Source organism: Myiozetetes cayanensis, unplaced genomic scaffold, assembly GCF_022539395.1.
Source record: "Myiozetetes cayanensis isolate MyiCay16 unplaced genomic scaffold, myiCay2020 scf10, whole genome shotgun sequence".
In the NCBI taxonomy this organism is placed as follows: Eukaryota; Metazoa; Chordata; class Aves; order Passeriformes; family Tyrannidae; genus Myiozetetes; species Myiozetetes cayanensis.
The window spans coordinates 28,814,422-28,826,885 of NW_026086605.1; the positions used below are offsets into that span (position 1 = coordinate 28,814,422).

Below are 12,464 nucleotides of genomic sequence, written 5' to 3' on the forward strand. Positions count from 1 at the left end.
GGTGAATGTGGGAGTAGATCACTGGAGGAGACTGTGGGCTGCTGCTGTCACCTCATGTGCAATGTTCTCCCACTGGTACTGTGTCCTGCATATTGACTCACACAGTGCCACAGTGTGGGACTGCAGTTGAAGAGGACAAGTAAAACAAAGAGAGAGGTTTAGCTGGTTTAAGTTGGTGTTCATGGTCAGCTCACTGGCCGGTGCATTTCTGGACAAGGCTCACTGGCAGGAACCACAGGACAGTTACAGCCACCTTAAGAGTTACATCCCTGGTTAGATGTGATTTCAGGTTAGATAAATCCAACCTGGGTAAGGGTATGGGAAGATATGAACTGCTTTGGGAAGGTCCTTGCTACTTGTACAAATTCTGAGGCAAGTCACTGCTACTTTTTTGGTCTCTAGGCCTTTGGTAATAATTTCTTTCTTTCACCTATTTTTGGGCCATGGGTCAGTGGGAATAAACTTTGGCAATGTATTTGAAACAATTTTCTATCACATTAACATCATCTTTGCAGTATTCTATTATTTCTCACCTTTTTTTCAGGTTTACTTAGAAGGGAAAAGAATGTTACTGTTTCTTCATAAAGGAATTTCTGCTCTCTGGCGGAGGAGAGCATCACCTAGCGAACAAGGTGGCCTCTTGTGCATAATTTTTATGAAGTTTTGTACCTTTGCGGATGATTACACGTTGAATGCAATTAACATACTGCAAAACTTTAATTTCTTTTATTGTTTCAATTAGATAACAGCCAACTGGACCTCAGCTGATGTCATTCTCGGTACATTCTTCTAACATCTGTTTTATAGATGATGACTTACTTAATTGCTAATTTAAAATATGTGGTACAGTTTCCACTCAGAAGAGCAGAAGCTTGATTGCAGGATTGGTCCTATTTATAAAAGCAGCTTTTCAAGTAGACAAGGTGTGGCTTTACATATTTCTAATAGGGGACTGTTACGGTCAAACCAGCATCTTGCAGAGTACCTTGAGAAACCACTCAGCAAGTTTTATGTAACATTAAGTGCTATTTGACTGGGTTAGTTGCCTGTGTTAAATTAATGACAGCAAGCATACATCATCACTGCATCTGTTTACATGTCTGTCTGCATTTCACTGCATTGTCGACTGAGGAATCTCTGGAATAATGAGTGTGGCAAGCTGAGTCGTATTAAAAAGGGGTTATTTGTATTAATATAACACCATACTGTGTTGTCATTGTTTTGCAGCACAACTATTACACATATCATCACCACTTTTTCTTCCTGAGCAAGCCAATTATGCCTGGTTTTGCCAGTCTGTCAGAGCCTCCTGGAATAAATTAAAATTACAGCTTTGCATATGCAGTAGTTGTAGCTGAAAGTAATGATAATGACCCTGGGTGAATACAGGATTTCAGAATAATCTTAAACAAATGTACATATGCAGAGCTGCTGCTGCTGCTGCCTTATTTCTCCTTTAGAAGATAAATGTTTGAGTCCATGATGTCTGGAACCCCATGGACAGAAGCTGGTAGCTGGGTGGAGCTGTGGGTTTTAATGTTGAGCTGAGAAGAGAATAGCCTGTGGGTACCTGAGCACAGAAATTGCACTGTTTTATTTCTCTGCTTTGGTTTTCAATTATGTGGTATGTCTGTTTGTGCATGGAAGTGCCTCAGAGTGTGCCTTCCATCACCTGTGCCTCATGACCTCTGATAACTGTATTTTTAAACATACATGTGTGAGTCAAGAGGACTTTCATATGGATGGGAGAGAGACTGGCATGTATCCGGGAAGAGGTCAGAAGAGGGAATGTCTGCCTGAGGCTGGGGTGTGGCTCAAATGTTGAAACCCAGTCCTAATCTCAAAATTACATTCTTTTTTAAGTAGTTCTTTCACAGGATAAAAATGTAGTATTAGTATTTATGTCTTTCATCAAAAGATAACCTTCATATTGTCACCCAAGACAGAAACAAACCAACCAACCAACCAGAAATGTATCATGATTGATCATTAAGACTGTATTACGTTAAAAGCATCATTTTCTGCATATCTCCGGAGGCTTATTAAGAATTACATTTTATTTCTTGCCACAGTTATCAGCACCTACTGGGAGGTATTGACACATTCATGATAGTCCCTTCCTGTATGAGCCTGTCTGCTCATGTTGGCTACCTTTCTGAATTTCTAGTTCTTTTAGGATCAAGGCCATCAGTCTTTTCTTCTGTAGTCTAGTGTGATTTGATTTGCATGTGTGGGATGCAGATGAAACCAATCAGAGTTTTGGCATAGTTTTAGCATCAAACTTCTCCAGGTATTCAATCTTCTTTTGGGGCATTTGTTTTCCTTTTTTGCCTTACTGAAACTGCTTCATCAGCTTGTAACATTTTTCTGTCTTCAACTGGCTTCTCAAACTCTGCTAATAGCTCAGAGAAATCATGAGTAAGAACAAGAGGCCACAGGGGAGTCTTTAATAAAAATATTTTTCTCAAAAATCTTCCCTTTGGAAAATCCCAAGTGTTGCAACCTGTCAGCTGAGCAGTATTACCTTTTAATTAATGGTGTTTAGAGTGATGTAGGCAATTTCTGGAAAACATTAGCCAGTAGCTCCTTTTCAACACTCAGTGAGATGTCTCTTGAATTTGATCATGTTAACTGACTCCAAACCTCCCAAGCAGTTTCATATTCTTTCAATATAACTGCCCATGGGCTTTTATCAGATTAGAACCCACTTGCAAAAGTCCCAGAAAATGAGCTAGAAAAAAAAAAATTTTGATTACTCTGTAAATCATCCTGTCTGCATTTATATCTTGCCATAATTTCTCTCTGCTCTATAAGGCCAAAGTTAGTTAGTCCTGAAAGGGAATTGTAGTTGATTGCAGGTGTGGTTGTGAAGGTTTAATCATTCCCAGGTAATTCTGGTGTGCATCGTTCAAATCCACTCCAGCAGTTGCCAGGGTGTGCTCTTGCTGTCAGTCACAGGCCATTGAACCTGTCACTCACCATGGAGTGTTTGGGACGTATCAGAAACGTGCCCTTCAATCACCCTTCCAGAACTCAAGCTCATTGGGGGAGAATGACATTTCAATTGGTATTTATGAATAAGATAATTTCCTGACCAGGAGCAATGTTTGGTTAGCTGTTTTCCTTAAGCCTGCAGAGGATAAGCCTGTATGTATAATTCATTTTCCTTACACGTTTCTTCCCTTCACTGATTAATTTCTTCAACTGATCTATTTGGAGTACAACATTAATATTGAAAACAGAATTATGAAGCTAGCAAAGGAGAAATATTTTATCTTCTTATGGCAACACAAACATATGCATTTATCCAGTGTAGCCATAGATGAAAAGTGAACTGGCGTGAAACATCTGAGATGTGACAGATTTATAATATTAACTAAATTTTATATATTAAGTGCAAAACAGAAAGAGGAGCAACCTTTGGTGACATGTCTGTCACAGGCACTGAGGTATTAAGTTTGGAGCTCATTCATTCAGCTCTTGGAGAGGCCTCACTCAGGCTCAGTGGAGCTGAAGGCAGAAAGCTTTGTGCAGAGTAGCAGTAGGGCTGCCCCCAAGGGGCTCTCCTTGGGTAAGGGAGGGCTCTGTGCTACAAAACCGGCTCACCAGAGCCTGTTTTTCATCCAGCTGCCAGATCTGGTGCCTCTGCCATTCCCCAGCTCCAAGCCTCGAGGTATAAATTTGTAGTATTTTATTAATTTTAGTTCATTAATTTTATCATAGAGGGATACAAGAATAGAGAACAGTTACAGCAGCAGAAATCTTGAAAATCTTCTTCAATGCTACATTACCATTTCCCAATTAAGGTGACAAAGCCTCAGGAAATGAAAAAAAGATGCAACCTAAGTTCTTAAAAATTATAAAAAATTACTCATATTTAATGAGAATTAGAGAACTAAACCCTGAGCTGAAAAGGGAGCAAAATGTCATGACTTTTAGGATTTTTTTTTTCTGGCTTTATTAGTATTTAATCCTTTTTCCATTTAGCTTGTTAGTATTTGATAACACATGCTTTGTTACTGAATTTTCCAGAAGAACAATAAAGGAAAAAAAAAAGATTAGATTTACAGAATTTACAAATTCTGAAAGGTTGACTTGTCACATAAAGCTATCCCAAAACCTTCAGTTCTGTAAATCTTGGGATTAAAAGCAGTTTTATAGTATGCAATGGCAAACTAATCTTTTCAAGGTTTCTGATTTTTATCTTAGGGTTTTTTTAAAGCATTTGAAAAATCATTCATTCAACATTAAGATAGTGTCATACAAAGCTTGACATTTAGTTATTTAGTTGTTCTTCAAATAATAAGACAAAGAAAAAGGGAAGAACCTTTAAAAATGTGGGTTTATTATTCCTCAGAGACAAGTTGTTTTCCATAACCTTTACAAACATTTTATTTTGACAATGAAAAGAAGGAATAATGTGAATTCCTGAGCTATTGAAAGCCTTTAAAAAGTTTTCTCTGCTCTCAATGAGGCCAGAAAGTTGTCCTTAATGCTGAAGAAAGAGAAGTAGGCAAATGAAATCCTCACCCCTACCTCTCAAAAAGATCCCAAGCATTTACTTCTCTACTTACTACGTGAAGTGTTCTGATGTAGGCAGAATGGGATGTCTGCATGCAGGAATTTGGTTTTTATTTTTTCTTGAGAATGGAAACTTCAGCACATTTAGCATAAGTTTCTGTTGTGAAACATAACCAACTGCAAATCCACCATTTTCTGCTGCAGTAGAAGAAAAGACCTGTTAGGCCAACGGAGGGGAACATTCCAAATAATGTGGTCCTTAAGAATCCCTGTGGTCTGGACCAGGAGATGCTTGTTAAGAGCATCCCATCTGTGGTTCTTCATGCCTTCATGTTGAAAGGGCTAAGCTAAATATAAAGCGAGGATTAATCCATGCCTTGAATTTTATGACCCTTTGGGCACAGATGCTCCAGAGGAAGAGCCTGCTTCATTCACAAATGTATTTTTACTCTGCAAACAGTTAATGCTACATATTGCAATTATTGAAACCCTACCTTTCCCTTTGGCTTGGCTTTATCCAAGTCACGTTATATTTGTTCCCATAGCAAAGCAGGATGGAATGCACTGAGGATGTACTTGCAATTGAAAAATTCAAGTGCAAATAAAATGGTGATGTTTATTTTCCCTTGAAATGATCCGAAGAAGGCATTAGTACTTGGCAAAAGCTCAGAAAAATGTAAATGAGTCATGAACGTTTCTCCAAAGTCTCATTTAGGAAAATTTGTTCTAATATTTGCTCAGTTCTACCCCGAGTTCTTTTGTTTTGTTTTGTTATGTTTTGTTTTGTACTAGGGGCTTGACAAGAATATGGGTCCCAGATAACTAGACTCCAAACTAGGAGTCTAAATCAAAGCTAGCAACATTATTTAGAAAACAAATAGCAGAGAGTACCTAAAGAAGGATTATATAACGGGCTTCTGGGAGTTAGCTTCCTGAGACAAAGGTACCATCATACATGCTGGGTTTGTGGACAAGCAGAGCTTTGCAGCAAGCTTTTGTTGGCAGGCAGGTGAGGAAAATGCAGCTCTAGGTGGCTGGACATCTCTGCAAAAGGAAGCTACCTGTGGAGGTCGAGCCCTTCTTCTCATCAGTGAATAATATAAAAACTTGTCTCATACTTGTCCCCAGTCCACAATTTTACTTCAAGAAAGAGAAACAAAGGAAATTATGAATAAATCCATGTAATCCTCTGGATGCTACCACAAATCCTTAATTTACCTAGCTACAGAGTTCATGAAAGAGCCTCTGAGTTATGGCCAGCTTAATTGTCTAATGTATTGAATGAAGAGCCTCACAGGTCACATATGGTTGTTGGAAAGAAGGCCTTAATGAAGCTGAAGGGCTTATCTTATCAAGTGTTTTGTGATCCTTTTATGTCAAAAAAGTTAATTATTTGATTTCTTATCCATTGATTTTCTTCAACTCAAAATTATCTGATTAGAGGATTTGGCTGAAAAAGCAGCATTTTTAAGAAAAATAGTCTGTTTCTTTGGTGAGGAAGATTACATCCCCTGGGTTTCTGGGAGCTTCATTGGGATTTTGGTGTATTTGTGATGTAAATTAAATAGGAATTCATTTTTTACTGATTAGCAAAGACGTTGCAACATGCAGCTCAGCCCTGTAATTGTGGGCCAATGGCACTCCAATTGAAAACAATATGGACTTAGCCTAAGTTAAGGACAGAGGTTTGGACTCAACATCATGTAACACTAATTCATTTCCAAATCCATGCAGGGATCAGCAATTCAGTGGTTCTTGAGTAATGTAGAAGTGATGTTAAGTCACAAGGTTAGAATCAAATCTGTAGTTGACATTGTCTGGAATCAAGGACTTTGGAGTTGACTTTTCAATTTACATGCAGAAGCAAAATTGCTTAGCATATGCCACTGGAATAATATTTTAATTCTCTCTTCTCCACCTGAACACCAGTGGCGAAAGATTATGAGGAGTGAGTGGCAGTGATGCTTCTCTGTTCCCAGAGCCAAGGTTTTGGTGTGAATCAGTAAGATTGCTGGTGTTGGGTTTAACCAGCCAGCACTCATTGACTTTGGGCAGTCGGGGATTCATGGAACACAAAATTTTTGGGTAGTCCTGCTTCCTAGGTTGGGGTCTTGCTGGCTGCCCAATCGTAATTGCAGGTTTCTGTCAGAGGGGGAATTTCTCCAGTTCCAGGGTTGCTGGGTTTTTAGAGATGGGTGCTTTGCTGCTATTCTGCTGTATGTTACACTTGCATCAAATAACTACAACTGCAGATCATAGCTGTGCTTTATGAAATGTAGAGTAATGATAAAATACAATACCTTTTTACTGGCAATTCAATGCTAGCTGTTAAAATTCAGTTATACAGCATCCCAGGTGGTTGACTTTACCCTGCCAGTTTTTTTGCTTTCCAATTTCAGCATCCTGAATGCTGGGCTGAGGTGATAAACAGCCCATTGCAGGTCTTTGCTGCTTCAGGCTTTAAAGGCAACTTTTTCTTCTGTATTTCCTCATGGAAGCTAAAACATATTGAGTGAGTGGTCCTGAAAGCCTATTGAAGAGACCAGTCCAGAAACCTTAGGCAATATATTTTCAGAGGATGTTATAAAGACCAGCATTTTCTTCCCAAGCTCTGACCACAGACAGACTTCTTCCAGATGGCGTGTCAAGGTGACAGACAGCTTATAGCTGGTCATGCAACTGTTCTAAACACAACTATGTGGTCCCCTCCTGAGGGTTCCCAGATTAGGTCTCTCCCAGTGCTGCTCCAGTAGGGCTATGTTGCCACATGGGTGACCCAGTGCTTCCTGATGGGAAGGGAAGAATTCTTCACCACCACAACCCCTGGCCAGTAGATTTTGACATAATGAAGCAAGTACCGTGAAGTCAGTGGGTTTTTTTACTGACATGTTTTACTGATGTGCTCTTTAGAAAATGCACTGCATATAGATGAGACAGTGGTGAGCTGTCACATGGTTACAAGGTGGAGAGCTGCCCATTGGAATTTGGAGTCCCAGTTTTGCTTGTTTGTCTGGCATAGGCTTTTTTTCCAGCTTGTGCGAGGTGAGCAAAGGATGTGCTGGTCCCTGGTGCCAGATCCTATCAGCTGACCACAGCCATCTGTTTACCTCCAAGGAGGAATGGGATTGGCAACACAGGGCATTCTACAGGTTGAGATTGAGCTGGTGTTTTTAATTCAGTGTGTTTTGCAGCTGGAGATGTTGGGCAGACCTTGAGGTTTTGCATGGGCACAGATGAAATCGAAGTGATGTAACGACTGATCAGCAACTCCGGTCACACACACGAAATGAAGGGGGGCCAGACGGGGTTGGAGATTGTGTTTGGACTGATTGTTCTGGTTTCTTCCTCACTAGGACAAAGAAGTGAATCTGGAGCAGGTCCACAGGCGCATGAACAGTTTAATTGACGAAGACATAGCCCACAAGCAAATCTCTCCGGCGTCCATTGAAATCTCAGCCCTGGAGATCGGTGGCATGCAGCCAGCCCAGACCCTGGAGCCCGTGCGCGAATACCAGAACACGCAACTGTCTGTCACCACCTTTTTACCAGAACAGACAACTCATGGTGCCAGCAGGACACTCACAGCTGCCTCTGGCAGCAACCTGCCGCTGCCCCTGAGCAGCTCAGCCACCATGCCCTCCATACAGTGCAAACACAGGTCACCAAACGGAGGACTATTTCGTCAGAGCCCCGTGAAAACCCCCATCCCAATGTCATTCCAGTCCGTGCCGGGGGGAGTCATTCCAGAAGCGATGGAGCCCTCGCATGGAACATCCATATGATGAAAACAAACAGTAAAACAACCAGCAGAGCTTTTTAATACAAAAAAATTTAAAAGGAACAAAAAAAAAAAAGCAAACAAACTCTTACATTTTTCTTGTATATACTTGTAAATAATGAAAGAATGAAGTGGGGTAAAAGTGTATTTTGAATATTCCCAATTTTAGAAGTAAGTAAAAAACAAAACAAAAACAAACAAAATGTATGAATGACTTTGTAAATTTTGTTCTATATGAATAAAAAGGCAAACTACTTGTGGTCGTTCTCAAGTGCCAAAGAAGACCTGTTACTGGGACTGAGGGCCATACTTTTCTTTTTTTCCATGGATTTCAACACTTATTCCCTTACAGGTTTGTTGGGGTTTTTTTTAAGAGCAAAAAAGTTATCTGTTTCTTGCTAGAAAAATTCACCATGCTCAGATCTCTCCTTTTCCCAGAACCCTATTTTATAATCAAGATGACAATTCACTTGCAGAACTTAACAGCAGGTATTAGCATAGCAGTAACAAATATTTGAAAGGTGAATTATAACTAAAATCCAACAAACAATAAACAGGAAAAAAAAAAGAAAAAAAGAGAATTTTTTCCTTCTAACAAGAATTTAAACTTCCACACAGTTTCTAAGTTTAAACACAGGATTGTTGGATTGTGTTTTTACATGTCTGCTCTGCTGTGTGGCTCCTGTTTAACTTTCTCTGTTTTGTTATACATATATATAATATATATTATATATATTATGAGGTATATATTATATATATATAAACACTCTGATGAACAACATGTTTTAGGTTAAGGGGAAAGCTTTTAAGAAAAACTGCTCAGCTTTTATTTTTTTTTCTTGTGTACATGACTGAAAATGGGGAGGAACCAATGGAGTGAGCAAAGGAAGAACTGTAAAGGCAGGAGATAATGGCATTGCAGTGTCTGTGCCCTCTGGTGCCATTTCTTTCTTTAAGATTTCAATGAATTTGTTACATAATGGATGCAATGCTCTCTGTTGAAGTCATATCCCTGAATGGCAAGGCTAAGCTCATGACTATAAGCACAGCTCTGCTTTCTTTTTCCATTGATTTTGTAAAGAGAAACATTTTAATAGCCATATCTATAATTGTGGTAGAAATGGCTGTAAAAAAAAAACACAACTTTTTTTTTTGTCTATGAGACACAGAGAACAAAGATAGAGCAACCCATATAGCTAATTTAATGTCTTGTTCTGCAAATATTACCAGTGTAATTTCATATGACAGAAAAAAAATCAAATCAAAACCTAACACATTGTTTCCTTCCCAAATAGTGTCTTGAATGCCAAACATAACGGCTCCCTGCTCCCCCACCTACGCTTAATGGACCATCACTCTCTTTCAAAATGGGGATAATTTAGTGTCTTCTCAAATGTATCCCTATAACTAGGTTGTAATTTCCCTTCCCAGCTGGATTTCTTCACTTTATTAGAACACTGCTATTTGGAAAAGGTTGTAGAACCTGGTGCAGCGAAATCACTGTCTACATTAAGGTGAAAAATTCTGTTTGAACAAAGGTAGAAATGCTTTCACATCCCAAGAAAGTCAGCAGGCAATCTGGGCCAGGTTTTTTGATAAATAAACATTCCATTGACTGCTCCTAATTTGATTTGCATAATTACACAACAGATATATTTATGGGCTGATTAAAGTCCCCAAATTTTTACATTTCTAGTTTAAGCAATAGGGAGGAAAAGTCAACCTGTGACATAAAACCAGCCTGATGGAAGAGCATACTCAGCACACTACTTTTTAAATAACGAATATTGATGGTAAGCTTATAGAAGGAGTACTCTTACAGGAATTAATTTGTCTCTCTTGACAAGCTGTTTCCTCCTGAAGATGCTGTGATTTTGCAGCTTGGCACAAATTGAACTATTTGCCTCAAACTAATTAAAAATGAATAATGCTCTACTCAGCTGACTAGATTTATCCTATTTAGAGACTTGTCCCACACAAACTTGGGATTTTTTTTCTTTATTCTTTTGTCACACTTTTTCTTATCGTTATCTTAACAAACCTATGGCCACAGGAAAAAAATTCTTCCATGAATACACTAATTAGTTATGGCAGAAATAGCTGCACTAATAAGAATATGCACACACAGGAATCTGTAAAGGTGCTTAGGAGAAAGCGTGCAACTATTTGCATTTGAAAAAATCTCTTGTCTTTATTACCAGTTCGGGATTTTAGCAGCAACAGAGGAATATGCTCCAGAAGAGGTGCAAGGAGATGCTGGAGTAGCTACAAGGGTGCAATCTGCAACCTTGGGCTTGGTTATACTGGATAACTTTAACTGACCTGCATTTGTGGGGCAGATGGTGAATACAGTTTTTTGGGGGTATTAATTTTAACATTCTTTGTATTCAGTGTTCTCCTCCTGGCTTAGTCTTGCTGTAAAGTTTGGAAGTCTGGTTTAACTTATAAACAACGTTAGATCTCACTTATGCATAGAATGTGACTCGCCTGTTTGAGGGTTCTGTAGCTTTACATCTAAGATGATCAGGATCTTGAAGACTCAAACCACGCAGCCCTCATTCAGTAAAGTATTTAAGCATGTGTGGAAGTCCTCTCAAAAGCAGCTGCTTTATGCACAGGCTGAAGTTCTTCACTGATTAACGATGCAGTTAAAATGCACGTCTCAAATTAAATATGTGCCTAATTTTAAGCAGGTGAGTGAGCTTGCCAACCTCCCTGGGACTATTCAGTTGCTTTAAGTTAACTGCCTTGAGTGCTTTGCTGCACCAGGGTCTATTCTGTAAAAGTAAGGATCTATGATGGATCTGTCATTGTCTTAGTTATTTGTTTATATAAAAGTTAGCAAGTCATAGCTTGAGCCTATCAGGCTTGACAGGGAGCTGTTAAATCCTTCATGTGATAGTGGTTTGGTTTTAGATTATTTAAGCAAATCACCGGGTTCTCCTTGAACATAAACAATGTTTCTATCCCCATGAGTTTCATTTTTCAAAGTAAATGGAGAATGTATGTTTTTCATATCCTGTCTCCTGTTTTATATTTGTATCTTCCTTTTGACAGATCAAAGCATTCACTTTCTATATAATATATATTCACCACACACATGCATATATATATATATATGTGCAGTTACTCACAGAAGAAGTGAGAAATATAATTTCCATGTGATGTAAATGAGCATAAGCTGAAAGCTCTCACAGAGCTGTGCTTATTTACACCACCTGCAGATTTGACCCTTCACTTTTAATATCTGGCAAGTCGAAATAGAAAAACTGCAGAAACTTTTGAAAACTTTGAAGACCAAACTGTGCCCTTGATTTTCAAATGGAACTTCCCCTGACTAAACTTAAAAAAGAGAGTAATGTATGATCTCGAATATTCTAGCTCCTCTGGGATGTTTACATTGCAAAGGTGATTGTACATGAAATGTATCTTCCTTTTGTCGTGCTCTTTTGATGATGAACTTTCACAAAGCTGACATCTGTGGCACAGCACTTGTAGCGTGTCTTGTTCTATTAATCCATTAGTTTAGAAATTACTTTATTTTCTTACAAAAATGTGACTCAGTTTCTTCTATTTGCTTGCAATCCACGGGCAATCTGCTTTCAGTCTGAAAAATGCGTTGCTCTTACTTCTTAGTATGTCATGTTTTCCTATTGCAGTGGAGAAAAAGAGTAATTGTGCTTTCTAATTCCAGAGTTGAAACTCGATAGAACATTCTTATGCTGAGTTACTACATGTGTGCAATACTTGTCTTGCAAAGTAAAATTCCCAATATCTGCCTTGCTTTGATAACCATTGCTGCACTGTAGAGGAAATCTCAGCGAAACAACTCACTTTTTCTCAGTCTGCTGATAGAATAAAACACTTAAACCTGGGTTCTCACCTGTGTAAATCAGTATCCCTCCAGTGAGTGGGTCAAGCTTACTGAGTTTCAGCAGGTGAAGATTTGGATCTTAATATTGAACTTGAGAGCACTGCTTTCCATGACTTGTATTCAGCAAGAGCTCTGAAAAGGAAAAAGTTCTGAGAGTCTCAAAAATGAACCAGAAAGAGGAACATTTATTAAAATTTTGAGCACGTAACACGGATTAGAGCTTAAAATGTATGCTAAAATTGCTTAGAGAAAAAATTTCTTCCTCAAGTCTGTTCAAATTTAGGTATAGCT

General features: G+C 38.8%; 1 protein-coding gene across 2 annotated transcripts in view; it reads left to right on the forward strand.

The window, feature by feature from the left end:
• GRID1 (glutamate ionotropic receptor delta type subunit 1) overlaps positions 1-11,314 on the forward strand; it is a 504,271-nt gene extending 492,957 nt beyond the window's left edge. For both annotated transcript variants that reach the window (XM_050305784.1, XM_050305782.1), the window contains one exon: positions 7,875-11,314. In XM_050305784.1, coding sequence (XP_050161741.1) covers positions 7,875-8,303 — 429 coding nt within the window. In that variant the 3' untranslated portion in view covers positions 8,304-11,314. The remainder of the gene's footprint in view (positions 1-7,874) is intronic.
• Positions 11,315-12,464: the final 1,150 nt, after the last annotated feature.